Source organism: Adiantum capillus-veneris, chromosome 12 (genome assembly GCF_014529385.1).
Source record: "Adiantum capillus-veneris isolate H3 chromosome 12, ASM1452938v2, whole genome shotgun sequence".
In the NCBI taxonomy this organism is placed as follows: domain Eukaryota; kingdom Viridiplantae; phylum Streptophyta; class Polypodiopsida; order Polypodiales; family Pteridaceae; genus Adiantum; species Adiantum capillus-veneris.
The window spans coordinates 79,732,767-79,760,707 of NC_140942.1; the positions used below are offsets into that span (position 1 = coordinate 79,732,767).

At 44.0% G+C, this 27,941-nt stretch overlaps 1 protein-coding gene and 1 pseudogene across 4 annotated transcripts in view; one reads left to right on the forward strand and one right to left on the reverse strand.

The window, feature by feature from the left end:
• Nucleotides 1–3,816: 3,816 nt before the first annotated feature.
• LOC147446012 (pleckstrin homology (PH) domain-containing protein) overlaps nt 3,817–27,941 on the reverse strand; it is a 308,711-nt gene continuing 284,586 nt past the window's right edge. For 2 of the 4 annotated variants that reach the window (XM_086525328.1, XM_086525327.1), the window contains exons 57-64: nt 19,197–19,418; nt 18,765–19,124; nt 18,208–18,366; nt 17,841–18,128; nt 5,364–5,582; nt 5,227–5,279; nt 5,042–5,150; nt 3,818–4,977 (exon numbers count right to left, since the gene is read on the reverse strand). In XM_086525328.1, the coding sequence (XP_086381454.1) occupies nt 4,663–4,977; nt 5,042–5,150; nt 5,227–5,279; nt 5,364–5,582; nt 17,841–18,128; nt 18,208–18,366; nt 18,765–19,124; nt 19,197–19,418 (1,725 nt within the window). In that variant the 3' untranslated portion in view covers nt 3,818–4,662. Of the gene's footprint in view, nt 4,978–5,041; nt 5,151–5,226; nt 5,280–5,363; nt 5,583–17,840; nt 18,129–18,207; nt 18,367–18,764; nt 19,125–19,196; nt 19,419–27,941 lie in introns of all 4 variants that reach the window. The other 2 variants (XM_086525329.1, XM_086525330.1) reach the window with 2 other exon arrangements.
• LOC147446013 (uncharacterized) lies at nt 12,961–16,263 on the forward strand (annotated as a pseudogene).

The following is a 27,941-nucleotide window of genomic DNA, read 5'->3' on the forward strand; positions in this document are numbered from 1 at the left end:
TTTTATTTAAAGAGACGAGAAGCAGTCCTTGGAAATATGGATTGTAAACAGGTTTTGGTTAATCAAAGATTGATATTGGGATAACTTGGGCATCTAATCTCCTTCATGTCTCTCTCTCTCTCTCTCTCTCTATTTTGGATATGAAAGGGTTTTTGAAGGCAATGACGTCAATATTGCAACAATTAGGGTTTTGGGTTCTAGTGCGTGCCTTGTTGAGCACACATAGAGATAACTTGAAGATTATGAGAAATACAATGAATTTGATTTCTTTGGGTCCAATTCTGAGTTATTTTCTGGTTCAAGTATATTTCTCTCCCTCTCGAATTCACGTAACCAAGGCGCGGTGCCTGTCTTGCTAAAGTGATATCATTCTTGTGTGAGATTCATCTCACCATCTAGTTAACCCAATGCGAAACAACCAGAACGTGAGCAGAAGAGGATATATCCAATCTACAAGCAATAGACATTCTATTAATGATGGATTGACTTATTGCCTTTCTTTAGCAGCAACAAAGTTTGAATGTGTTTTAAACGCATGCCTTCTTCAAGAGGTTATTATATTGGTCAGTGATGAAGACATGGTGAAAATTGTGTTTACAAGAATGATATATCTGAATTCTAATTTTTTACGTGACGACGAAACTACAATGAATCTTCAAGATTCAAAAATAGAAGACAAAGAAGTGTTTATGGGTGCTATACAGCCTGAAGTGGCGGTAGAGGATGGAACAAAAGGACGATAAACATATTGAGGGGTGGTATGTGGTATGGATGATATTTCGAGTCTATGGGAACATGCAAATAAGGATGCTTGCCCTGACGTGCTACAGAGCTCAAGGATTTGAGTTGTCTACATGTATGAGAACAACATCTTGGGTGTATGAATGGGATTTAGGGTCTATGTCATAGGGTGATTGCGTGTAGGCTTATGAGCATCTATCTACTATAGATCGGAAGAGTAATGAATCAAAGCAGGAAGAGGACTCCAACTCTCTACCATATCCACAGTTATGGGATGGGGAAGATGTCTATATCTTAGATCTAATTATTGAAGACAATGCCGATGGAAGTGCATTATGAGGGGGTGCAAGATGATTGGCAGTCTTTGATTGTTCTTGTAGATTATTATGAACCAATGATGCAAAGATATTAAAAAGAAGGTGAGAATATTGAGGAGAGGCTTGCAACAGGACGTTTGGTGCTTATGCGTGAGGGTTCTCTAAAAGATGAGAAGGTTTATGTACATGATTCTTGTGAGAATGAAGATGTATATCTTATAGTTCTTCTGGATGAAGCGTTGAAGGCTTTCAAGCTATCAATGAGTTGAAGGGTTATACTAATGATATGGACAAGGACATAGAATATATTTTCTAGAAGTATGCAAAGTATTATAATTCAAAGATACAAAGGTATTTGCAGGATGTGAAAGGGTTGATTATAATCCTTATGCATGCTGTATGTGACAAGGATACTTTGCAACATAATACAAGTAGTTTAAAAGGGTCTTCTAAGAAGGAGAATGTGAAACTTATGTCTCTTCCTCATGAGATTTTTGATCAAGATGGGGACTCTTTATGCTCATGGAGCTTTTGGTGCATTAAATGATGAGAAATATGCTAGGAGATTTTGAGTGAGCGCTGAAGAGTGCAATTGTTTCTATATTGTTTTTATTGATGTTATGGAAATGGCTTTTTAATTATGCCCTACATCCAAGAGGTTTTGAAGGGTGCGAAGTGTTTCACAGAGGATTTGAAGGGTGCAACAAGTTTCGAAGTGGTTCTCAAGGTTATTAGGGTCCTAAGGCTCTTAGGGCTTGGATAATTCTTAAGTTTCAAGGTTTCATGGAGATTGATCCATGCAATTCATTCTATCTAAATGCTTGAGCTTAGTGCATACCAAGTTTTTGAGTTACCCGTATGATCTTGCAAGAGATTCTTTCCTCTCACTAAGGATACTATGGATGCAAAAGGATACCAGTAATTTAGCACATATTGGAGGATGTGTACGGTAAAGAGGGGCTGGATGTGGTGCTACTAGACATCACCATGAGAAATAACCAATGAATATTCTTCCTAGCTTTATACACATATAGGAAGTGAATATATTTCTTAAGTCACTTTAAAATGTGGTTAAAATAGGGATTCTTAGAGTCTAAGGAGGTTTTTGTACAATTTTATACTATTCTTGTAGTTTTGACACATGTACATAATTTTGCTACATTTTTAGAAAGAAGCAATAAAATAAAGCAAGACTTCCGAGCTAATTTGAGCGTTCATGCAAAAAGCAACCACTTTTAGAGGAGTATAAGAGGATCACGAGTTTGCATCTTTTGCAATCATGGTTTTAACACTAGCCTTGTAATTGGACACTTAAGTGTTTTGTTTTCCTACCAAAGTTTTGACAATTTATTTGTCAAGCTAGAAAGAGGTTTTTTACACCTTGCTTCTATCATAGGTTGGTTATGAGGGAAAGAAGGGTATTAGTGGTGATAGGGGTGGACTTGTTGGAAAAGACTCAACAATCTATACATATAGTACTATCATGAGATGGCAAACATCTAATAAAATTGAGACTAAATTTAGTTATATCAAAACAAGAATCATGGGAGAGAGTAATCACTCAAAGGAGGATCTGAAAACCTAAATCATTTGAAGTGAAAAACAGAACCCTTAAATAACATTCCTTTCTAGTTAGCATTCAAACTTTTAAATTCCTTTGAAGGCATATGAACACGAGTTCCAAAACTAAAAACACGGAAGTTACAAGGCAAGTTGTAGTAAGAGAGAGGTCCACTTAAACAAATGTGGCCAAAACTTTATTCCAAAACAAGGAAGTCAAAGAGACAAGATGTAAGGGTGTGTGCGCCATTTCCTTCATTAACCTATGTATCATTTCCACAATTTCATTCTACTGAAGGGTGTAGAGGTTTGTCATGAAATTTTTTCATGAGTCAAATACTTTTATCTCCAATCTCAAGTGTTAAGAGAGAGACTTTAGAGGTAGATTGGTTTTCAACTTGACTAATCCATTCATTTTGGTGAGAGATAACATTTGATTCAAACTTGTTAGCGAGCGAGGTAGATTGGTTTTCAACTTGACTAATCATTCATTTTTGGTGTGAGAGAACATTTGATTCAAACTTGTTAGCAAGCGTACCTTCTATGAGACATTGGGTATGAATAAGCTCAAGAATATGGGAGGCATAAAAAGTAACCTTCTTTGAAAACGAATCAATAATTTGTAATAAGTGCTGTAGTTAAAGATAGAAGAAAATTTAAGACTATATATGATATAAGCCACTTGGATCAACCACTTCAATGAATTCATCATCAAAATAGACTCCCAAAACTTTCAGAAGTTTCTTTTAAATCAGATTACATTACCAATAAAGAGATAGATAACGCAAGACAAAGCAAAATAGAATCATCATTATCATGAACTACTAAAGATATAGTTCAATACCTCTACACATTGTTGTGAGCAGTGCGAGACATGGAGACGATCTCCCACTATCACGTATCCACTCTCTTGGCCACAATATCAAAATTTTGTGAAGTATGAGGTGCAATCACCACGGGAGAAGAGTTAAAAGGAGATGGTTTTGATAGCGCTCCAAAATGTAAGAAGTTTGAGGCATATGAGAGGATGTCTCTCAACCACTTTTGGCCATAACCGCTAGCTCTTTTGAAATATGGGGTGTAATTACCATGAGAGAAGATACACAAGGAGAGTGAACGAGAAGAGGACAAAGCATGAGCAATATAAGCCACTAAACTTTTGTCATTTTCTTTAACCCGTCTTTCCTTTATTATTTTTATTGAGAAGTTTGAAGAATTCAATTAAGTTGCAATTGGGCGAATCTAGTGCAACAAAATTGAATATAAACTAACCTGAAACTATGAAAAATGAAATATATACAATGGGAATCAATATCAAGAGGCTACAATACAAGGAAACAAATTGTAAGGGGGTAGAGGATACATTTGCTTAATCTCTAGTGAAGAGAGAGATACCATATTTTGGAGCCCATGCGGCTATTCATGGATGACAAAAAGATTACATCCACGTCTGAATAGTACAATGTCTGGGGAACATAAAAGTAAAAAGAAACGGGGGTACCTAGAGTGGGTAGGAATGTAAGCCTACCCTACACCGACATCACATAATACATCTCAAAACATGTTGGGAAGGGTACAATCATGTGAGGGCCAATGAGGTGTACAAAGTATACAATGGTGATCATCCCATGAACTCTCTCATGGATCTCTTTGAGAGAGAGAGAGAGAGAGAGAGAGAGAGAGAGAGAGAGCAGGTTTGCTTCTTTCCACCATCCCCACAAACATACCAGGCACATAGCTGTGGCGCATTTATGGTTATAAGCCTTCGCTTCCAAAGAAAATGTCAAATAGACATCTGCAGTCGTTGCATATTTGACAAGCTTATTAAAAATGAATCTCACATTTTTGTGTCAGAGGTATATGCATATCGAATACATTATATACGCACGGTGTGCTTTGATGAGTTGGAGTGCTAAAAGCTATACCCTGATTCTCCACTCTAGAAAATTCAAAGCACAAAAAATGGATGAACCAACTCTACTGAACAGCTATATACAAGTGCTCTTGCTCTTCTGTGGATCTTCGCTCTGACATTTGACAGGAGTCATCTGAGCGCAACCTTTCTTGGTCTAATGTGAGTTCTTTGATGTGCTTGTCGTACAGCCATGAAAGTGAGCGCTTCGCTGGAAACTTGAAACACGAAACATGCCCAAGCTGAGTTGTTTGGAGAGTGCCAGATCTCTTGATCCTCAAAGCTTGCATCCTCTACAATACTTGAATGTGCACACCATACATCATTCACATCGGGCTCAATATGAGCTGCCATAGCAATGCAGCCAAGAGAATAGTATCCCTCGGGTGCTCTCGGCATCCACAAAGAGATGGGATCTATAAAACCCTCTTTCCAACTCCTCCAGACCTACACTTACATTGATCAGAACAGCACCAATACTTGTTACTATGAAAATAAGGAGCCGAATTACCAGATCAAACCCTATTGGGTGCTTGAAGAGTTCCTCCTCGTAACGGTAAGCAACGGAAACAAGTGGTGGGTGCTTTCCAATGTATGCAATGTCCCCAATGGAAACATACCTGCTCATCCAAACAGAAAAAAAGCACTTCAAAAGCTGCACTTGTGGGCAGCATACTACTAAAATAATCCACTTACCCTTCAGGAACAATGGGCCGCCAGATAGTCACAACATCATCCTTTGATTGAATCTGGAGAAAGAAAGAAAGGTCAGGATTTCCTCTGCAGCACCCTGAACAGTCAAGCTACACATCTTGGCAACAAAATATGCATACCATATCCACACACAACGAAAAACCAGCCACCTGCTCACTAGCCCATATCTCTGCAAAGTTGAAGACTTCCTTTTGTCTTTGTATTTCTGTGGTAGAACCTTGACCTGATGATGAATCAACCTGGTTCTCTCCGGCTTCACTATCACTTCCTCCCAGTTGCATAGGGCCTACTGAAATTGGAGGCGCTGAAGAGGTTCTGTATGGGCGTTTGACACCCACCTGCAGCACATGGGCCAAACCAATCTTTTTAGTACAGTTGAGCAGATTACAAGACGAGTCTAATTATCAATGAAAGGGTCCAATCACGTGCCTTATGCGTGACCAAAGCTACACATATTTACTTCCAGAGTAACATCCCCTTTTAGTACAGTTGAGCAGATTACAAGACGAGTCTAATTATCAATGAAAGGGTCCAATCACGTGCCTTATGCGTGACCAAAGCTACACATATTTACTTCCAGAGTAACATCCCCTTTTAAAGGTTGCATGCATTGTTTTTTTATTTAGAAAAACAGAAAAAGAATCTTCTATTAAATAAACATCTTAGAGTGCACAATCCCCAAGAGAATATATACGAAATTTCCAATCACCACAGAGTAGTGATCCTCAAAATCGTATGTACTAAAACAAAATACAAAACCATTACTTGGTTCTCAATCTATCAGATCCCCTTACAAACACATTTTTCTCAAGAGGTGGGAAATTTTCCTCATGTTGTCTCATACCCTCTGGAGCCTTATTAGGCTCTGATGCAATAGGTGGTACATCTGTAGACGAAGTTGAACACCTGAAGGTGGATCTTGAACAATATGAATCCTGCCCCTGTAAACCTGTGTAGCCCAAAGAGCCCTCTGTCTGCCTTTAAGAGTTAATGCCTCCACCTCCTCCTCTTTGCATCTCTCCTCGGCCATCTCTGCCTCTGACACTGCCACGGAGGGTGGACAGTTGGTGAGAGATCCATACTGGATTGGCTGCTTGGATGCAGGGTGGCTTCTTCGTTTTTGGAGTGCCAGCTGCGTAGATGCATGGATGCCTCTGTTTTGAGGCCTACCTTGTAGTCCACACATCCAGATCTTTTTTACGGCTGATGGGCCTGTTATGAGGATGACACTCCTGAAAATTCCCCCATCCTCGCCTTCCATTGGGTTACCATGTTGACTGTTGGTCAAGTTCTCAGGTTCTTAATCCTACCACCCTCCTTCACAAGCCTCTCATGAACTTAGGTCATAAAGTAGCAGGGCTACAATGTCACTTGCACGGGATAGGCAGTTACACTTGGTCTTGGGTTCACATTGGGTGGATGCTCGTCTGGGTAGTGACACGTGGCAGACAGAGAGTGGTGGTCTAGTGGACACCGTGGCTAGTTCACCGCCATCACAGTTCGGAGATAGACGTAGCTGGACTGTTAGGGATATTTTGTTACCCGTTGGCTACTCTTCATGGTGGTATATATGCTCAGTTGGTTTTAGTCGTTGCATGCACTATAGACGTTCTATTAGTCTAGAGTCTTGAGTCTTGAGTCTTGTGTCCAGTCTAGCACCGCACATTTGTACTCTCCCTGGAGCCTCGACACCCCCATTGTACCTGTGAGTCTTGGGCTTGAAGTTGAGTGTGCTGCCACCAGAGTCGGAGTCTGTATTGGTTCCATGTGTTAGTCGAGTTTCATTGAGTTTGGAGTCTACTATGGGGTCTTTTGAGTTGGCTTTGTTCATTTCCTCTATAGTGTTTTCATTCTCTTGGAGTGAGGTTTCTTCCTCATTGCACTGAGGAACACCCCCCCCTAGCGAGCAGGACACACATTTCCTACTATAGGTGCTCTCATTTTTTGAGGTTTCTTGCACATTGCACTGAGGAGCACCCACAATAAAGAGCACGACACACTTTTCCTGCTATAGATGCTCTCATTTTTGGCAGCCTGGTGGGACCTCAACTGAAGTCTCACTCTGCTAAGCATAAATGGTCGAGAAGCTAGCTGGTTTGGTCTCTCACCTGGCCTAGCCTGTTGGTCTAGCTCGTCTAGTCGGTCTACCTTCGCCTTCGTCTAGCTTGGTCTAGCTGGTCTAGTCTCCCGCCCTGGTCTAGATAGCGTGTTCTAGTCGAGTCTGGTCCAATGGGTCTGAATAATATGAGGGTCATTGTGTGCCCTCGAACAAATGGGTGTAGGTAAAAAATTAGCTACCAATGAGTAGAGTTTTTGGTTCACTGCCAAACCTTGGGTTTAAGGTGTACCCATTAACCTCATGAGAAGCGGTAACAAAACAGGACTTGAGAACAAAAAACTGATAATTTGGGAGGTCTTACCACTCGTATGTGGCAGTGTCTATAGCCCATACAATTTATTTTGACTAAAAAACAAGAAAGGAGTCGATCTAAAAAGCTTCATTGTCAACAAAATATATTACAGGTTTGATGTCTCCTTCAATCATATGAATTTGATTTTTACCCTTTTTTGAAAGAATCTGTTTGACGGATGATTTGTTTTACCACAATGAACAAAAGGATTCTTCTTGAAAGAGTCTTTTGTCTGATGATTGTTGCACCCACAAATGGCACAAGATCTGGTACTAATGGATGGCCGAGATGAAGCTTAGGTAGAAGCACAATTAGTGACTACATAGGCACTGGAAGTATCAGAAGAACTAATGGGGGATACTGCATTGGAGACTGTATATGCACTGGGAAAAATAGTAGAATTGGTACTAGGTACCCTTCGTTCTTCTTCCTACAATGAATTGATGATACCATCCAAGGAGGACAGTGGATCTTTCTCCTTAAAAACAGTAACAATCTCATGAAATTTGTCAGGCAAACTTTTTAACAAAACGGCTATGAGATCTTCTTCTGGTACTGGGGCTTCGACATAAACAAGTTGAGTTTTAATACTCTTCAGCTCGTTAACTAAAGATGTAATATTTTCATCAGCACGCATAGCAAGAGAATACAACTCCATCTTTAGACTCATCATTGAATACTTAGCTTTAGCACCAAAAACCTTCTCTAGCTGTATCCAGGCAGTGCTGGCAGATTGCATGTCATCCAAATAATGAATAAAAACATCTTCGAGAGATGTCAGAATAATAGCTAATGCTTGCTTGTCCTTGCGTTGTTGCTCGGCAGATAACGCTCTGGGAACTGCAACGGATGTGCCTAATTCGTTGGCTAATAGCGGCTTGACGACGCTCCACAAATTCTTCCGCATCAGATATCCCTTCACTTTAATTTGCCAGGTGTGGAAGCCAGAGCCATTTAACTTATCCACCTTTGATGTCATATTCGATATGCCAATGATAGCTTGGTCCTTCTGTTGTGCTTGCGAAAGCGAGTAATGACCATCGACCTTGATTAATAGAATTTCGACTTGCTTCAGCACCGCTTTGAAGAGTCCGCAAAAATTGAATGTAATTCAATAGTCAATTTGTAACATCCGAATCATTGAGAGGCAATTTTGATGTCGCCACACCCTTGCTGATATGCTGCAAATCTGAAAGTTTCACAATTTGTTGATCTTGGAGTTGCTAATCGATTATGAGCATCGACGAGCACCGAAAGTGGGAAGAGGGTGTGACTCTCCACTTGCTTAGAAGGTTAATTTAGGTTGGCCACTATTTCTACATAATGTGAACACAAAAGAAATGGTGAACGCTGTAGTAGATGACAGCGTCGGAGATGGTTTCGCTTGCAGCGGACTCAAGAGACCGAATTGGTAGGAGCTACAGAGTCAAAAGTTGTCCTTCATCCCAGAGTGACCATGTTGATGGTGGGGTTGTGCTGTTTTATGTAGGTCGACAGGCACTCGCTTCCCTTCACAGGTGGCCTGCCCCACGCGACGCTACGAGCACGGCTCTCGAGGCTTTGATACCAAGTGTTGATGAAGCAGTAGCCTAGAGAGTTGATTTTGGAGTTGCTAATCGATTATGAGCATCGACGAGCACCGAAAGTGGGAAGAGGGTGTGACTGTCCACTTGCTTAGAAGGTTAATTTAGGTTGGCCACTATTTCTAAATAGTGTGAACACAAAAGAAATGGCGAACGTTGTAGGAGACGACAGCGTCGGAGATGGTTTCGCTTGCAGCGGGCTCAAGAGACCGAATTGGCAGGAGCTACAGAGTCGAAAGTCGTCCTTCAGCCCAGAGCAACCATGTTGATGGTGGGTTTGCGCTGTTTTATGCAGGTTGTCAGGCGCTCGCTTCCCTTCACAGGCGGCCTGTCCCACGCGACACTACGAGCATGGCCCTGGAGGCTCTAATACCAAGTGTTCATGAAGTAGTAGCCTAGGGAGGATGCTGCCTTGCAGCCATGGCGTGGATGATGCAGAGAACGAGTGAGAGAGAGAGACTCGGTACAACATAAAACCATGGGATTCCTAAAATAACATCTGCTCTGTCCCGGCGCATCATGTGGAAATCCAGGTTCTCTTTGTAATCAGCTAGCTCGAGCGACGAATCTGGAACCATCTGATTCCATACATCTGTATCCTCACCACGAGCCATCTTCATGCCATGCTCATGGTCACTTGTGCTGCGTCTGCAGGCACAGTTTCTGCACCAATTTTGCATCAAAAAAATTGTGTGAGCTTCCATTATCAAGGAGTACGGTCACGTCGTGACCATTGATCTTCTTGGGAAACGAAGAAGATCGTGCTTATCAAACACTTTGGTTTGGTGCTAAAAGTACAATTAGTGCATGAACTATACGCTAAGTGATGGATTTCAACTTGAATAACATCAGAGTTACTTGAGATCTCGTGAATCTGAACAGAAGCAGAATTTCGTGGATTCTTGGTCTTCTTCTTGGGTGATTTGGTGACCCGTCTGGCCACATCCAAAGCAAGCCCCCTTCTTCACTGCATCAGCAACTGCAGCATTCCTAGCTTTCTTCTTTTCCTGAGAAGGTCTCGATAGCGATTTGGACCTTTGCCGGAATTGAAGTCACTTCCTCGAAGCGCCCTCGCCGGATTGGGGTTTGAACTTCTTTTCTGTTTGAACTTCTTTTCTTCTCATAATTCGCTCCATTTATTAATGGAATGTCTTGGCCTTTGCCACTGCATCCTCGACGTCAGTCGCGGCTTTGTCTTTAATTAAGGCCCAACAGTAATCCTCATGTAATCCCAACAGATACATGTGCACAACGTTGCGTGGAATCCACCTTACAGAACGTGAACGCTTTCTTGAAAGCTGTTGTGTACTTATCAAAAGACAATCTTCATCGAAAGAGACTGCAATTTTGCGTAAGCTTTCAAAGGGTCCACCTTTGCGAAATCCACATGATCCGTTGATGAAGCCAATTATTCATGCGGCTAGTTCCGTACACTCCTCTTCTCCTGAGAAATTAGTGGTTTTGTACGGAGTCGTGGTAGTAGGACCACCCTGTGAACGCCCAAATGCAACAATTTACGTCCGCAACTGCTGGAAATTGGTTTCGCCCTCGAAAATATGCATAGCCGTCGGCTGAGCTGTATTTTCGAGAGCGGTAAGTCAAGCGTTAAATCCTTGCACGGCCCCTTCGAGAGAGTTCAAGCGAATGTTCGTCTGAACGTTGTGTTTTCCAAATTGGAAATACGATGGTTGAGCTTTGGAAAGTGCTTGTGATCCATGTATACAGAGCATGCGTGAACGGGGCTTTTCAACACTTTCGATTGCAAAAAGTTGAATTGTAAAGAGCTCTACGTGTCGGCATAAGCGTCTAGAGGGTGAGCAGGTGGTGGTGGGAGCGCGTGAGCGCAAGCAGTGAGTTTTTTGTAAATTTTTCACTCTCTATAAGTGACTCTTTATCTGTAGGTTTCATACTTTATCTTTTAAGAATTAAAATGCCACACTTAAAAAAGGCCACTTAATAAAGTCACTTAAGAGACTAAAAAAAAAACTCCTAGCGAAGGGAAAAATCGAGTGCTACAGAAAGCTGGAACTGACGTGTGGAGGCAGAGAGAGGAGATGCTTAGCATGTGGCTTTTCGCACCCAACACATGCCAACAGACCCCTTCTGGAGCCAACGCATACTTCCATGCTAGATTTAAAAAAAACACGCTTGCTTCTTCGATTTCTTTCTCTCCCCTTTAGCGCTACAGCAGAGACTTGCTGCTCTCTCTCTCTCTCTCATAGGTCATTTTGGCCTTGAAGACGTTAATATTACATTTCATTTCATTTCATCTCTCTCTCTCTCTCTCTCCTTTATGAAGCTGAGATTTGGGGACCTTCACTGGATCATCACGGGAGGACAGGCCGCAGTGATGGATGGGGAAACATGGAGAAGCCTTTGGTCTCTATGATATCGAGGCTCATTAGAGCCAAGGCTTCAGTACCACGTGCTATTGTACGAGCAAAGCTAGCTGCCCCCCCACTAGTGGTTGAGGCGCTCACCACATCTATCTCCTTCATACACCGCATGTGGAAACTTCCCAGAGACAGATATGCACGCCTTGCACTTGAGTCCTCTCGACAGTTAGCCATGCAGGGAGATACAACATGCTGGTATGGGGAGATGACATCATGGTTTCAGGCACATGGGTCCAGCATAGACAGATTGCCTCCCTTCCAGTACTCACTGGATGCGCCCTCTCTGAGATCACCAGGCTCATTCGCTAGGACTTGACTCCGCTAGACACCAAGAGAACATGGATACAGCCAACGCAGGAGCTGGGCACGAAGATGGCTTTCTACAGAGAGCATCTCCTCCAGCTTACGGAGGATGGTTTTGTGACGCGGCCCAGATACATGGACACCCACTTGTCTCATGGGATACGATGTGCTATTGGCCAGATACGCACATCCTCACACCAGCTGCGGATCGAGATTGGGAGATACAACGGAGTACCAGCACAGGCCAGGACATGCCTCCTGTGTGACATCGAGCCTGAGACAGAGTTGCACTACACATGCTACTGCCCCGTCTACTATGAGATACGAGGCCGCTTCCATTGCTTGTTCAGAGAGGGCTTTGGACCATTCTCTAGAGTCATGCGGTACGAGGATCAAAGATGCCTGGGTTTGTTTTTGCTCGAGCTGCGCAGACACAGAGAGAGCCTGATGAGAGGAGAGGCTAGCCAGTCTCAGAGATCACAGACTTCTTTAGAGCTGCCACTGGACACCCCGAGGAGTTACTACCACAGTAGAGCTCATCGCCTCACACCAGAGGCACACTGATTGACGAGCGACTGAGTTGGGGAGATCCAGACGCCCACGATTGCGGAGGACTACACAACATCGACGAAGGCTGCATCAGAGGATCCGGATCACTTTGGCTCGACATGCACGACGCTCGGTCAGACTACTGACCATGGAGGAGATTGATGAGATCTGCCAGCAACCGATGCTGGATCTCTTGTGATCTAGCTATCCCAGCTAGCTGTTTAGCTGCTTAGTTCACACCTAGCAGTTCAGGATTCCATAGTATTTTATTTTGTCATTTTGTCATCTTGTTACTCTGACTTTGTATCAAATTCACCACATTGTAACTTTCTGGTCTCATAGGTCACTCTGGCCTTTTGAAGACGTTAATATAACAATTCATTTCATTTCTCTCTCTCTCTCTCTCTCTCTCTCTCTCTCTCTCTCTCTCTCTCTCTCAGTTTTGTATCAGTTTTGTTTCATTTGTCTTTCCGATAGACGGATGACATACACACCATGTACATTTGATTTGTCTCATAGGCCGATTTCGGCCTGACATAGACGTTAAAAATCTTTCTTTCTCTCTCTCTCTCTCTCTCTCTCTCTCTCTCTCTCTCTCTCTCTCTCTGCGCTCCGCTCAAAGGAAGAGTACAGACTCCAGAGAATGACAAAATAATGTACTGTATGCTGAATTCTATAAATTTTCAGAAAAATTAACAGGTTGACATTCAATTCTCTGATTTTTCATCGAAAATCAGCAATCCCACCTGTCAAATTGCTGAATTTTATAAAAAATCAGCGAGTAGGCAGCCCCAATTTTGGCAAGCAGCTGGAATACATGGAATCTGTGGAGATGCTATCTGGATTAATCCATGCAGGGCTGCGTGTCATCCAAGCTTTCGTCACGCGAGACGCGTTGCAGCTAGGCTCCATAGAGGCAGCCGTGTATTTTTTCGGAGTGTGTTTCAGCGCGTACTCGGATTGTGCGTCATACTTGCTCCTCGCTGCACTTCTCTCCGACTGGTCGTGAGACATACAGGTACTGTGGTCAGTTCTCTTGTGTACTTCTGCTGGTCTCAACAGCAGCTATCGGTTCTTTGGCTCTGTCTTTAGCTGCTGTGCGTCATGCATTGTTTAGCTACTGCATAGGCTATGCATTGTTTGTTTAGCTGCTGCATTTGATGGCACAGGTGAGTCGTTAAGGTATGTCTTTTGGGTGCTGCACGTGATGAGGGAAACTGTGAGGCTATTGGGATGTCTCTTTACGGACTCCATACAGTGACTAGTATTTGTTTAAGCTATCGGGCTCTGTGTTTAGGTACTATGTACAGTGTGCAGTATTTGTTTAGGTTGTGCATTTGATGGGGGGGCTGGTGAAGCCACTGCGTGTCTGACAGCATGGTTCTTTTGTGTTTGTTGGTGTGCTCACAGTAGATGCCTTGAGAATGGCCAAGCTAAAGTCCGAGGCATGGGGGAAAGGGAAGCAACCTGTGACGAACACTGAAAGCTGTAATGTTGGCTCGTCAAAACTGAAGAAACCGGAGGCGAGAGTAATGGAAGTGAGTGTCACCATATCTGTTGGTGGTGGTGATGTAGACGTAGGGCTGTTGGGGTGCATGCGCTTGTTTCTTGAAAGAGAAACATTACCAGGACTATGTGCATTGGAGAGAGGAGGAGCGCTATTGCACCTTCACCTACAGATGGTTATCCGTATTTGGGCAACCTCGTTGATTGCAGTCAATAGGAAGATAAAAGGATACTTAGGTTGGGCTAAGTCGGCACTTGCAGGCGAAATGGTTTTGTGCCGTGGCCTAAAGCAACACAAGATGCATACGTTTGAGGGCATGGTAGGGTATTGTTTAAAAGACCAAGATGAACCACACTTTCAAAAGGTTGTCCACAATATAACTAGTGACGATGTGAATGCCGGTGTAGAACTGTATAGCTTATATGGTGCTGATGAATTGAAGAATAGGGTTTGCCTAACACCGACAAACATCTTCGATAGAGCGCTAATGTATTGGAAATTTAAGCTTCGACATCCAGCAGGCAACGACTTTCTGTCTACACTACATATAATGGTGAAGAGTGGGAATCACTACCCATCGTCATGCTGGATAACTCCTTACCAAGGCCGTGGAATGCATCTTCCGAAAATCAGAGCATTGTGGAGGTGTATGATATACCCATCCACAGCAACGTATGAAGACATTTTGAATATTTTTGTCAGTGATGATGTCTATGCGAACACACAATCTCGTGCCGAGTGGTTCAACTACCGTTGGCAAGAGACACAAAGGTATGGTTATGATAGTTTAAGTAGGATTGTATTTGTTGTGAACTTTTTGACCATGGCTTGCGTCTTTTGTAGTCCACCGAGAACTGTTGTCAATGATTTTGATACTGAACCTGCCATAAGAGATCCAAAAATAGGAGATGATTTCATTCTGCTTGTACACCGTGTCGACGTAACGACAGTTGCATAGTCTGGTCTGTTTGCTAGCAATAAGATTGTTAGTTTTTAGTCTAACCAAAAAATATAAACTGATGACAATTTATTTTTGTTGCAGTGTTCAGATGGATGAAGAAGACGAAACCCGGATGGTTCAGCTGAGCGAAACACAACCTGATGACTCTTTTGCTATGGTAGAAGATGCACGTATTGATAGGATAGAGGATGCTCTTGCTGCAATTTTGAAAGAATTAGTTGGAGACCAAACCAGAAACACCCGTCCACTGCGGTCACAGCTTATTGAAGTGATACATAATTCGAGGGACACCATCGAAGAATATGCAATCAACGTTGCAGACGTACAAGTAACAAAGCTGGAAGAGCAGATTTTCTCATTGGGCAAAGAACTAATGGCTCTGAAAGCGCAAGTCAACTGCCTTAATGCGGATACTATGTAGGTTTTCAAATATGCTGAATCGCAGCCAAAATGCATGATAAATTCTGGACATGCAATTCGAAGTCGTGCCACTTTCTAATAATGTAAATAGAGCAAGTTCTGCACATGTTTTGACCTTTTTGTCTCTAGAAAATCTGTAGCTGCTTCTCTTATGCAATGTACAGAGTGTTTAAGACATTTTCCTCTCTCTGTCATCTCTGTGTACTGCTCATGTCACAACTACACTGCTGATACACTCGTTGCTTGGTGTATGGATATGTGTCTGTGAGTGTTTTGCAGATTGTCATCAATGCCTCTGCCGTCCTTTCAACAGCGTCAGGAGTCTATTTCCGACGCAGTCAATGTCAAAGACTACGGCTCTGGACGCCAGGCAGGACACGTGAAGAATTTTTTTTTTTGTCGCGTGCAGAGAAAAAAAATCCAGGTCAGCAGCATCTTCGTTGATGCTCGTTAATACGCGCCTGGACCAAGTAGGTGACCTGCATTAAATTTCACCTGCACACACGCTCATGAGAAGGAAAAAAATTAATTAAACAACCATTTCATAAAAAATTGCATAAAATAAAGACTATCTGACTCGAATCGGTCTTATAGGTGTGCACACGCTCCATTCCAGCCAAGCTCGCTCTGATACCATGAAACGAACACGCGGAGAGGATCTCCCGGCTACACAGACCGCCTACAGACACGCGTCGGACGAACCACCCGACCATAGCCACCATTCGGTAGCACCCCTGTGCTAAGCCAACGTCAAAGTGCGTATGCGTGCACCTGTAAGACCAAGCGTCCCATACCACCCGACCTCACCTCCTCGAGGTACCTCGTGCACTCCTAGCCTCATGCGCTAACTACTGGCACTCTGCTAGTGGAGGTCGATAACTACAAATGAGGCTTTGGCCTCCCTTTTATAATAATGGCCGGCCACACTGACCTGGTTCACACTACTTCCCCCCAAACACTAGACGCCCATCCCGACGGTGTCTAGGGCCTAGGCTAGATACCCTCTCCTATAAGCGGGACATAACATGCGCCTTCTGAGACTGAGAGAGAGAGAGAGAGAGAGAGAGAGAGAGAGAGAGAGAGAGAGAGAGAGAGAGAGAGAGAGAGAGAGAGAGAGAGAGAGAAATGAAATGAAATGATATATTAACGTTTACAAAAGGCCAAAATGACCTATGAGACCAAACTGATTACAATGGTGAGTTTAGTACCAAGTCTAGGTACAAACAAAGAAAACTACAAACTAGAAACTGAGATACCGACTCCTATGGGTGGTTGGTAAGCTGAGCAATGGTATAATGCCACAAAGGTACAAAATGGGGATAAGTGTCACCATGATACAATATAGCAGTAGCATGAAGTCTATCTTGATCGACACTCTGGGTGTCGTGCTAGAATCCCGTGGATCCTCTGCTGAAATCTCCGTCGGTGCTGCGTGGCTCCCCTCCTCAATCGTGGTCGTCTCGATCTCCCCAACTCTATAGCTCGGTCAATGAGAGTACCATTGGTGTGTGTATGGGTGGGAACCGAGCTCTATGGTGGTGGTGGCTCCTCTGCCTCTGTGGTACTTGGACAGAAGAAATCTCAGATGCGTCTCTGAGATTGTCTCTCCCTATGCCCTCTCAATAGAGAGTCTCTATGTCTCTGTATCTCAAGTAGAAATAATCCAAGACATCTCTGATCCTGATATCTCATCACTCTATCTAACGAGTCAAAACCATCTTTGAATAAGCAGTGAAAGCGTCCCCGTATCTCATAGTAGACTGTGCAGTGACATGTAGTGAAGCTCTGTCTCTGGCTCTGCATGGCATAAATGACATATCCTACTATTTGCTGGTATGCCTCCGAATCTACTTGTCTCAATCCCAAGCTGGTGTGAAGATGTGCGTATCTAGCCTATGTCACATCGTAACCCATGAGATAGATGTGTGTCCGTGTAGCTGGGCCTTGTGACAAATCCGTTTGTCGTGAGTTGGAGAAGATGCTCTCTATAGAAAGCCCTCTTCGTACCCAACTCCTGTGATGGCTCTATCCATGTCCTCCTGAGTACTATTAGAGAGAGAGAGAGAGTATACCGTGCAACCGAGTCGTGAAACCCTAGCAGCGGTTTGTTGTTGTTGCGAAACCCTAAAATCCATCTCTTGCTGGCGTGCAACCTTGACGTGCTGTCGCGGAACTCTAAAGTTCCATCTCGTGATGGTGCGCAAAGAGAGAAATGAAATGGAATGATATATTAACGTCTTCAAAAGGCCTAAATGACCTATGAGAGACCAATCCGTTACAAACTCGTGAATCTGGTACCACGTCTCAGTACAAAGAAAGAAATACTAAAATGAATCTAGAAGTGCTACTAGCTCGAACTGTGTGGAATATGTGTGATCCACTGATACAATGGGTGCCAAATACAAGAGAAAGATACAATGGGTGATGGATCCATCCTCATCTATAGAGAGAGAGAGAGAGAGAGACCTGTTGAAGAATTTGCTTTCTTGATGGGCCATAGGATTTCCAGGCCTTTGAGATACCTCTCAAAAATGTGCGTGCTTGAAGTAGCTCCTCATCTGAGTTTGTTGAAGAGAATTTGATGAGGTGTGCAAATGGTGTGCATTGGTTGCAAAGATGAAGAACAACAAATGTTGGAGATTGGTCACTGCCAGTGTTGGCCAGCTCTAAGGCTAGTAACTGCTGCCAAGGTACATCCCATAATATAAAACAGGGCTCTGTGGGAAACTTCGCACCAACATGACTCTTTGGACGCTGCATCCATGTGAGTGAGTTACTAAGGAGAAGCTCAAATGTATATTGACCTACAAACAGAACTTCCCTACAATCATACCTGTAGAAGCATTGCTCGGTCATTGGTGAGCATAGCAACCTTGTTGTTCATGACATCAAAATGGTCCACATAAATATCAGACCAGGCAAACTTGGAAGGTTCTCTGAATAGGACTCCTTGATGAAAGCGTCCCTTTCCTTCAGCAAGTTGTAACATATACTGCGAGCCAACAGAGTCTTTGCTTAACACATACAATTATATGCGAGTTTCATACAAATTTCTAACGAGGATGTTCCATTAATACGAAACGAGAAGCACTTCTTATGCTTTAGTTCTAAACTTCACACAAAAGACATGCCAAAAAGGGTGACGGGAAAAAAACAAGCTTAATTCTCCATTCTAAGCAGGTTTAATATCATATGATGCATTAAGTAACAATTTATAGATATGATCGTTGAGTCAATAACAGTTGCATTATTATGTGAATGTCTCATTGATGCTAAGAAAACTTGAAGACAAGAAAATCTCGGTTCTCAAAAGGGACAGGAAATGAAAATGCAAAAGATTGAAAGGTCTGAAGCATCTGTAGAGATAGAGTGGTTAAAGATTCTTTATACCTGTCCCTCTGCTGACTTCTCATCAAAGCAGCACAAAACCCCACTAGGTGGAATAAAACGAGGAAGGCGTACTCTTTCAAAGGTTGGTCTTTGCTCGAAGAGTTCAAAGCATTTTGTACAGCTTGCACCGATACCATGAACAGTAAATGAAACAAAATCAACCACACCACTCATGGGCTCCATAACAACACCTAGTGCTGCTTTTCCAAGACCTTGAATGAAGCCAATAACACCCTTCTCTTTTGCTTTCTCGAGAGGCTTTCGAATGACACCTGACACACCATAAGCAATACCCTGTGCAAATGCTTCAGTACCCTGAACTAGCCCATCGCCAACACCACCAATACGCCTGGAGCGATCCTGCAAATCATAGCTTGAACTTCTGAGAAATGAAGGAAAAATGTAATTATTATAAGCAGAAACAAGGCTTACCAGCTTTAAACGTAGCTGTAGAAACCTCCCATCACTAGAAAGTTCAGCAAAAGTTTCACTCAATGTTGCTAAGGTTGAGCTTGTCATGCCAAGCACATCAACACCAGAAAGAAGCATCAAAGGATTGTGTATTAACTCCCTTCTCAGCCGATTCACTATGGCCGTGGTGAGAGCACTTTTTCTCATGTATCTATTTGTGTGGACAACGCTCCTCAAATGTATCTGATGAAAACATAAGCCAAAGCTGAGAAAGAACACCTTTTTTATGTATGTTTATCTGTCTCATAGGCTGTCATTGGCTGCTAATAGACATAAAAAGATCTCTCTCTCTCTCTCTCTAACTTTCTGGTCTCATAGGTCACTTTGGCCTTTTGAAGACGTTAAGATAACATTTCATTTCATTTCATTACATTTCTCTCATATTTTTATTGGAGCTGCGCAGACATTGGGAGAGCCTCTTGAGGAGACCAGACAATAGGAGACACTCACAGAGGGAGATCACTGTTTTCTTCAGACTACATACGCGACATTCAGATGAGCAGGCATCACAACAGACTTCAGAGTCCACCTGTACCAGGGGTACACTGATTGACAGGGCCACTAAGCTTGGGAGATCCACACGCCCACGACTGATAGGGTCATCGAGACATCGATGGAGGCTGCATCAGAGGGTCCGGACTGTTCTGGCACGACATGGGAACGCCCAGTCAGAGTACTCACTGAGGAGGACATTGATGAGCTTCGCTAGCGATCGATGCTAGATATCATAGAATAGGATCTTGATTCCAACATTTTAGCCTTTCATTTCATTCCATTCCATTCCATTTCATTTCACTTTTAACTCAGTTCAGTTTCAGTTTCAGTTTCAATCTTTTACACAAGACATTGTATCAAATTCACCATTTGTAAACTTTTGTCTCATAGGTCACTTTGGCCTTTTGAAGACATTAATGTATCATTTCATTTCTCTCTCTCTCTCTCTCTCTCTCTCTCTCTCTCTCTCTCTCTCTCTCTCTCTCTACTACATATTGTACGGAGAGATGATCAGGCTAGATACATGTGGGTGAGGCTGAGAGCTGACACAGGTCGATTTCTATATACTGCTATATGTTACTTCCCCCCCAGTACGTCAGTATATGCTGTATCCAGAGGGCAGTCGCCTTTCTCAATTCTAGATGATGATATATGGGAGTTTTCTAGGGATGGTGATATCATCCTCCTAGGAGACTTCAATGCTCGAACGGGCAACTGTCAGACAGTCTTCTACGACACTTCAGATGAGATGCTTAGAGAGTTGGATGTGGGTGAGCTGGGGTTTGACAGATGCTCACATGACAGAGAGCAGACTGAGTATGGGAGATACCTCACGGAGATGACGACTACACATGGGCTAGCCATACTTAATGGCTTACAGCGGTTTCTTGGAGCAGCAGGCTTCACATGCTTTCCACACAGACATGGGGCCAGTACAGTGGACTATGTTATGACACAGCTGAGCTTTATTCCTTGTATTCAGGATTTCACAGTGGGAGCCAGACCAGTGGGCGTAGCAGTGGATCATGCTCTCTTGACACTGTCCGTATCTTTTCAGTTTAGTACAGCCCAGAAATCAGGAGGCAGGTCACACACCCGTTATACATTTACACCAGAGACTGACTCAGTTTATACAGAGGCGATCTGGGATCGTCTATGCACAGTTGCTCCAGGCCTCTCAATAGAGGAGTGCACTACTTTACTGACTGAGACACTACATGATGCAGCATCAGAGGCATACCCACACACTCAACCGGATCGGAGGCGACATTCTGGGAGCATGCCCCAGAATAGTTGGTATGATGAGGAGTGCAGAGAGATGAGAGCCCAGCTTCAGAGGGATCTTCATTTAGGAGTCATCACCTACAGACAGTCGCGGATTGCTTTCCGGCACCTTGTGCGAAAGAAGAAACGAGCTTACCTGGCCCAGATGGAGCGAGACTTGTATCAGTTGTTCTTGAGTAGAGACTCAGGCGAGGCATGGCGACTCTTCCATGAGCACTCCCCTCCCCCAGTGATTACTTCTCCTGATGTGTGGGGCCAGTATGCGACATCGTTATATACGGTTCCTATGCAGGATCCCCTTCCAGATCCTACAGAGCCATGTCCACCTACGAGCACCTTCTTTACCACTGAGATGGTAAAGAGAGCCATTGACAGGATGAGGACCAGGAGGGCTTACGATCATGACGGTCTAGTAGCGGAGCACTTTATACATGCTAGGGATATGCTGATGGAGGTTCTTGCAGTGTTGTTCAATCGTGCCATGTGTGAGGGATTACCTGAGACTTGGAGGTTGTCTACTATTGTGCCTATATTCAAGGCAGGTGATCCTACAGAGCCTGGAAATTACCGCACTATTATGGTTGGACACACACTGGCACGATTGTATGCATCCATTATTGAGCAGCAGTTGAGTAACTGGGCAGAGGGTGAGGGTGTACGGGCAAAGGGACAGGCAAGTTTCAGGAGGGGTTTCTCCACTCTTGACCATATTCTGACACTCAGAGCTATCATTGAGGAGGGCAGGTCACATGGGAGACGGATTTATTGTAGCTTTGTGGATTTCCGCAAAGCATTTGACATGGTACCGAGAGCTCGACTGATGCGCAGACTGCAGGAGATGGGGGTGCCCACAGTGTTGATTTGGGGGATTATGGCTTTATACAGATCAGTGATGGGACATGTACGCACCCCAGAGGGGATATCTGACTTAGTTCACTCCACTATCGGGGTGAAACAGGGTTGCCCATTGTCTCCTACTCTATTTGGTATGTATGTTGATGAGGTGTCTGATTACATTGACAGAGAGGGTGATAGAGGTGCCCAGCTGGCAGGGACGTGGATCCCATTGTTGTTATATGCTGATGATATTGTCTTGATCTCTGACTCACCAGAGGGTATGCAGCGACAGTTGGATGCATTACACAGTTTTGCAGAGGATAGTGGATTGTCTGTAAACCTTGGTAAAACCAAGGTCATGGTGTTTAACACCACACCGCAGTGGATCAGGAGATCGGCACCGACCTTCACGTATGGTCAAGAGATTGTGGAGTATACAGATGCATACACTTACCTTGGGATAGTCTTCACTGGGCCGAGGTTTTCTTTGGGGAGAGCAGCAGAGACTAGACTGACCAGAGCTTATGCGGCCTTGGGAGGCTTGGAGAGGATGTGTTCGCAGGTTCAGTTCCAGGAACCTCGGACAAAGTTATGGCTCTTTGATACTTTAGTAGCCTCAGCTATGATGTATGGGGTACAGGTATGGGGACCTTCTGTAGGCCAGGATGGTTGGAGACGTATGGAGAGGCCCTTGGTATCTATGATCTCCCGATTGATTAGAGCCAAGGCCTCCGTACCTCACGCGATCATTCGAGCAGAGCTAGCTGCCCCCCCCATGGAGATTGAGGCGCTTACCAGATCAGTGTCCTTTGTGCACAGCCTATGGGATACTACTAGAGACAGATATGCTAGACTGGCCCTTGAGTCTTCCAGACAGTTAGCTCTACAGGGGGACACTTCATGCTGGTATGCACAGATGACTTCATGGTTTCAGACGCATGGCTTCACCATGGACAGGTTGCCCCCTTTCCAGTATTCTCTTCAGGCACCCTCGCTGTCTCTTACACGGGTGGAGATCACTAGACTCATTCGTCAGGACCTGACCCAGCTCGACACCAGGAGGACATGGATAGAGCCGCCTCAGGAGTTGAGCACGAAGATGGCTTTCTATAGAGAGCATCTTCTCCACCTCACAGGAGATGGGTTTGTGATTCGACCCAGCTACATGGACACACATATGTCTCATGGTTTGCGTTGTGCCATTGGTCAGATACGCACATCCTCACATCAGCTCGAGATTGAGACTGGTAGATTCAGAGGGATACCAGCAGACAGCAGGATATGCCGATTATGCCAGAGAGAGCCAGAGACAGAGTTGCACTACATATGTCATTGCACAGTGTTCTATGAGATACGGGGGCGTTTCCACTGCTTATTCAGAGAGGGTTTTGGTCCTCTATCTAGGGTCATGAGTTATGAGGATCAGAGATGTCTTGGACTATATCTACTTGAGTTACACAGGTATAGAGACACTTTACTGGGGAGAGCTAGAGAGAGGCAGTCCCAGAGACACATTACAGATTTCTTTTCACTAGATATGGGACAGCCAGAGGAGCAGCCACCACTGCAGAGCTCGTCCCACACTCATTCGACCACTACTGGCACTCTCATCGACCAAGCATTGGAGCTACAGAGATACAGACGACCGCGACTGAGGAGAGGAGCTACACAGCATCGACGGAGACTACAACAGAAGATTCGAGCCATACTCTCTCGACATCCAGAGTGCAGATGAGGATGGATCCTCACCATTTCTTCCATCTTTGTTTCACACACTGTTACATCCAGTTTACCGGGTACCTATTGTATCAGCTGCTACACCCACGTAGTTTTAGATTGTAGTAGTAGTAGTAGTATTTTGTTCCACTTCTAGTTCTTTTCTAGTTCTTTTGTACCCAGACATGGTATTAGATTCACTATTTTGTAACTGATTGGTCTCATAGGTCATTTTGGCCTTTTGAAGACGTTAATATAACATTTCATTTCATTTCTCTCTCTCTCTCTCTCTCTCTCTCTCTCTCTCTCTCTCTCTCTCTCTCTCTCTCAAAACGAGATACGGACTGTTTTCACTGTCTTTTCAGAGAGGGGTTTGGACCATTATCTACGAGTTATGAGATGCCTTGGTTTGTATCTTTTAGAGCTTGCGTAGACACAGAGAGGGTTTGCTGAGGGGGTCAGGCGAAGAGGGAGAGTCCCAGAGACACATTACAGACTTCTTCAGGCTAGCTACTACGCAGCTAGAGGTGCAGCCACCACGGCAGGTTTCAGAGTCCACCTGTACTAGAGAGACATTAATTGACTGAGCCCTTGAGCTCGGGAGATGCAAATGCCCACGACTACGTGGGGCATCACGACATTGGACGGAGATTACAACAGAAGATTAGGACTACTCTACTACAGCACGGGAGACGTAAAGTCAAAGTACATGGAGGACATCGCCGAAACCCACTAGCGATTGATGCTGGACATTGTGGGACACCGACGACGATGATAATGTTTCTACCCCCCTAATCCCTCATGAGATTGTATTTGTTTTGCTAGAGAGCTCCTAGTCACCTCCTCATAGTGCCCTACAATTCTGTTTTAGCTTTTTGTTTCTTTCAGTTTCTCTCAGTTCCTTCCAGACACTTTAACAGATTTCCCCGAGTTGTAACTTTTTTGGATCTTACAAGTCATTTACGAACGCAGGTTATTGCATTAGTTTTGTAGGGGAGACTGCTTGTGTGTGTACTAGGGTGTACTTGCTCACACAAGCCTGGAGTTTGATTGGCGCATATTACACACGATAGACCAACCAAACAATTCTGGAGAAATAGATGCATATTAAACCCTATCCACAACAAAGGTTACATTTAGGGGGAAAGGTCAAGACAACACATTGTCAGCCGGTTCTCTCAGAGCAGGGAAACTATCCACGGTAAAGGAAGACCTAATATTTGAGAAGGTACATGTGATGATTAGGACGGAGTTGAACCTTATGAGGGGAAAGAGATGTATGCAACTATGGAGAATCATAGAAATGCTATGTATGCATATATGATGAAAGAGCTGGACAAAGAGATGCTTGATAAGCGTGATGAGATATACATGGCACTGAAAGGGGAGATGCAAGCTATTGTGAGGGCAGAGGTGCATGTAATGGAAGTTGTGATGCAAAAAAGGTTAGATGAGGCTTTTGTTGTTAGTGAGTCATGGAAACCAGATATGAAAAAACGCATAAGTGCAAAAGATACATTGATTGAAGAACTCAAGGGAGAACTGGCAACTTGTAAGAGTGAAAGCATTCTTGAGGAGGAGGAAGAAATTCAGTCAAGCCCTCAGCGATTAAGGAGCTTGAGAAGATCAAAGAACCGGTGAAAACTCTAGAGGAAGAGGAAGAGAAGAAGTCGAGAACAACTACTTCATGGGCTGCAAAGAAGGGAAAAGCAACGATGGCTGAAGCTACATCGACAACTCGCACTATCAATATGACCATTGAGGAAGAGCAAAAGAGGAAGACTAGAGCCCTTCACGTGTGTCTCACAGGCCTTGTGGATGTAGAAGAAGAAGTGAAAGAACTCTTGAAACGCATGGGCATTTCTGAAGCCACACATAGGGGCATGGACAGTGGGGAAGAAAGGAAACAATGCAGAAAGAAGTTTTAAGGAAAGAGGACTCATTTTACGTCTCCCTAGTGTGGAAACTAGGGAGAGAGTTCTTCGAGAAGAAACCAACTCTTAACAAAACTGGGATATTTCTGGGTGATGACCTCACTCTAGCGCAAATTGCACACATGGAAGAGCTGATGCCTCAAATCAAGGCTGCAAAGGAGAAGAGAAAGAGTTGCTTTCTATAGAGGGGGGAGAGTAGTGACCTTGGAAAGCCGCACTACATGAAAGTGCAAGACCTATGGGACCAGCTTTAAATTGACAGTATGGAACTGTAATGGATCAATGAAGCTAGATGTTGGTGAATTTGAGGATAGCTTCAAGGGAAGAGACATTATTTTCTATTTTGAGACACATCAAACTCCTGGTATCACACCTCCTATAGTGACGAGATACAACTTGAGACCACTTGTAGACAGGAGGTGAGATCGGAGCATAGAGGATGTGGGTCAGGAGGTGTGGAAGTTTCATTCAAGGAAGAGTTGCACCCTCTTATTCATATTGTTTGAAGAGATGAGCATGCTATGATATATGTGGGTCAATGTGAGAGCACAGACGAGGAGGCCACTTTATATTGCAATATGCTATTTCCCCCTGAGCACATCTCTATATGCGTCACCCAAGGGGCAGTCACCATACATGATTTAGATGATGACATATAGGAGTTCTCTAGGGATGGGGATGTCATCCTCCTAGGGGACTTCAACACCAAAAGGCCACTCTCAAACAACCTTCTATGATACCTGCAAGGAGATGCTAAGAGAGCTGCATGTCAGTGATCTAGGATAGGCCAAGTGCTCATGCAAGGTGGTGAATAATGAGTATGCGAGATATTTGACAAACATGGGGACTGCACATGGAATGACCATCTTGAACGGCCTATAAAGATTTCCAACGGTGAATGGGTTCACTTGTTTTCCTCACAGACAAGGGGCTAGAACGGTGGACAATGTTATGGCTCAGCCCAATTTTATACCATCTATTCAAGATTTTATAGTCGGCCCCAGGCCTGTTGGGGTCGCACTAGATCACACCTTCCTCACATTTATAATTTCATTCCAATTTAGTACAACTCCGTTGGCCCAGACATCTAAGCATACTCGATACACTTTCACATTGGAGATTGACTCTGTCTACATGGATAGTCTTTACAGACGCCTGCCCACAGAGGAGTCGGGACGTCCATTAGAGGAGCTTACCCAAATATTGACAGACTTACAAGATGCAACAGTAGAGGCATACCCACACACCCAACCCGGGCACAAACGACGTTCTGGAAGTATGCCATAGAACACTTGCTATGATGAGGAGCATAGAGAGATGAGAGCCACACTTCGGAGAGAGGTGCTTCTAGGAGCCATTACTCATAGACAATTACAGATAGCCTTCCGGCACCTAGTGTGACGGAAGAAGAGGACTTATCTTGCTTGGTTATAGGAGGAGTTGTAACAGCTGTTCAGGGCTCAAGAGAGGCATGGATATTTTTTCATGAGCATTCCCACACATCGACTAGAAACAAACTATCACATCAACCGAGATTTGGGGCGCTTATGCAGCTTCTCTTTACACAGTTCCAGGGCAACAATCTCCACTTGACCCTCCGGAGCCATGCCCATAGACATGCACTTTCTTACCGCTAAGATGGTAAAGAAAGCAATTGACAAGATGAGGACCAAGAGAGCATATGATCATGATGGATTGGTGGTGGAGCACTTATACATGCTAGAGATATGCTTGCAATGCTTCTTGCAGTAATGTTCAACCGAGCCATGTGTGAGGGTTTTCCGGATACTTGGTGTCACAAACTGCTGACGTGTCAAAGTCCTGAAGGAATGGGTCTAACTTACACATGCCGACCGAGGGGCCTAAACCCTAAGAAGAACAAGTAACAAAGAAGAAGTCCTACCAACTTATGGGGACCCCGTCCGATGGGGCCCCAAGTGACAAAGGATTAAAATAAAGCAGGACCCACACACACCAAAATCCGAAAATTGCGCTTACATGATGATGTGGCAGAACTGTACGGATTCCCACATTTCACGCTGACAGTGCTGACGTGGCAGTTGTCCGGGATTCCGTGATTTATGCTGGCAACTATTTGGTATTACTTTTGGACCAGAAGCTTTTGAGTATGAAGGCTTTTCATAGGCCAAGGCCCTTTAAATATGTGCTAAGGGCTTAGTCTCTGGCATGCTTCCTAGAGAAGGTGCACAATCTGGAGTATCGGTTATTGTGTTGATGTAATATAAAGAAATACTGAAAGGGGCGCCAAGGTTTGGGGCCAATACTCTCTAGGGTGGAGTGGCGCGTGTCGTCTCTCTCTCTCTCTCTCTCTCTCTCTCTCTCAGTTCAATTGTTATTGAAAGTTTGTTCAGTCTGTTCTTTTCTATTGGCACGTGGTGCCCGTCTTGTGACACTTGGAGCATGTCTACTATTGTGCCTA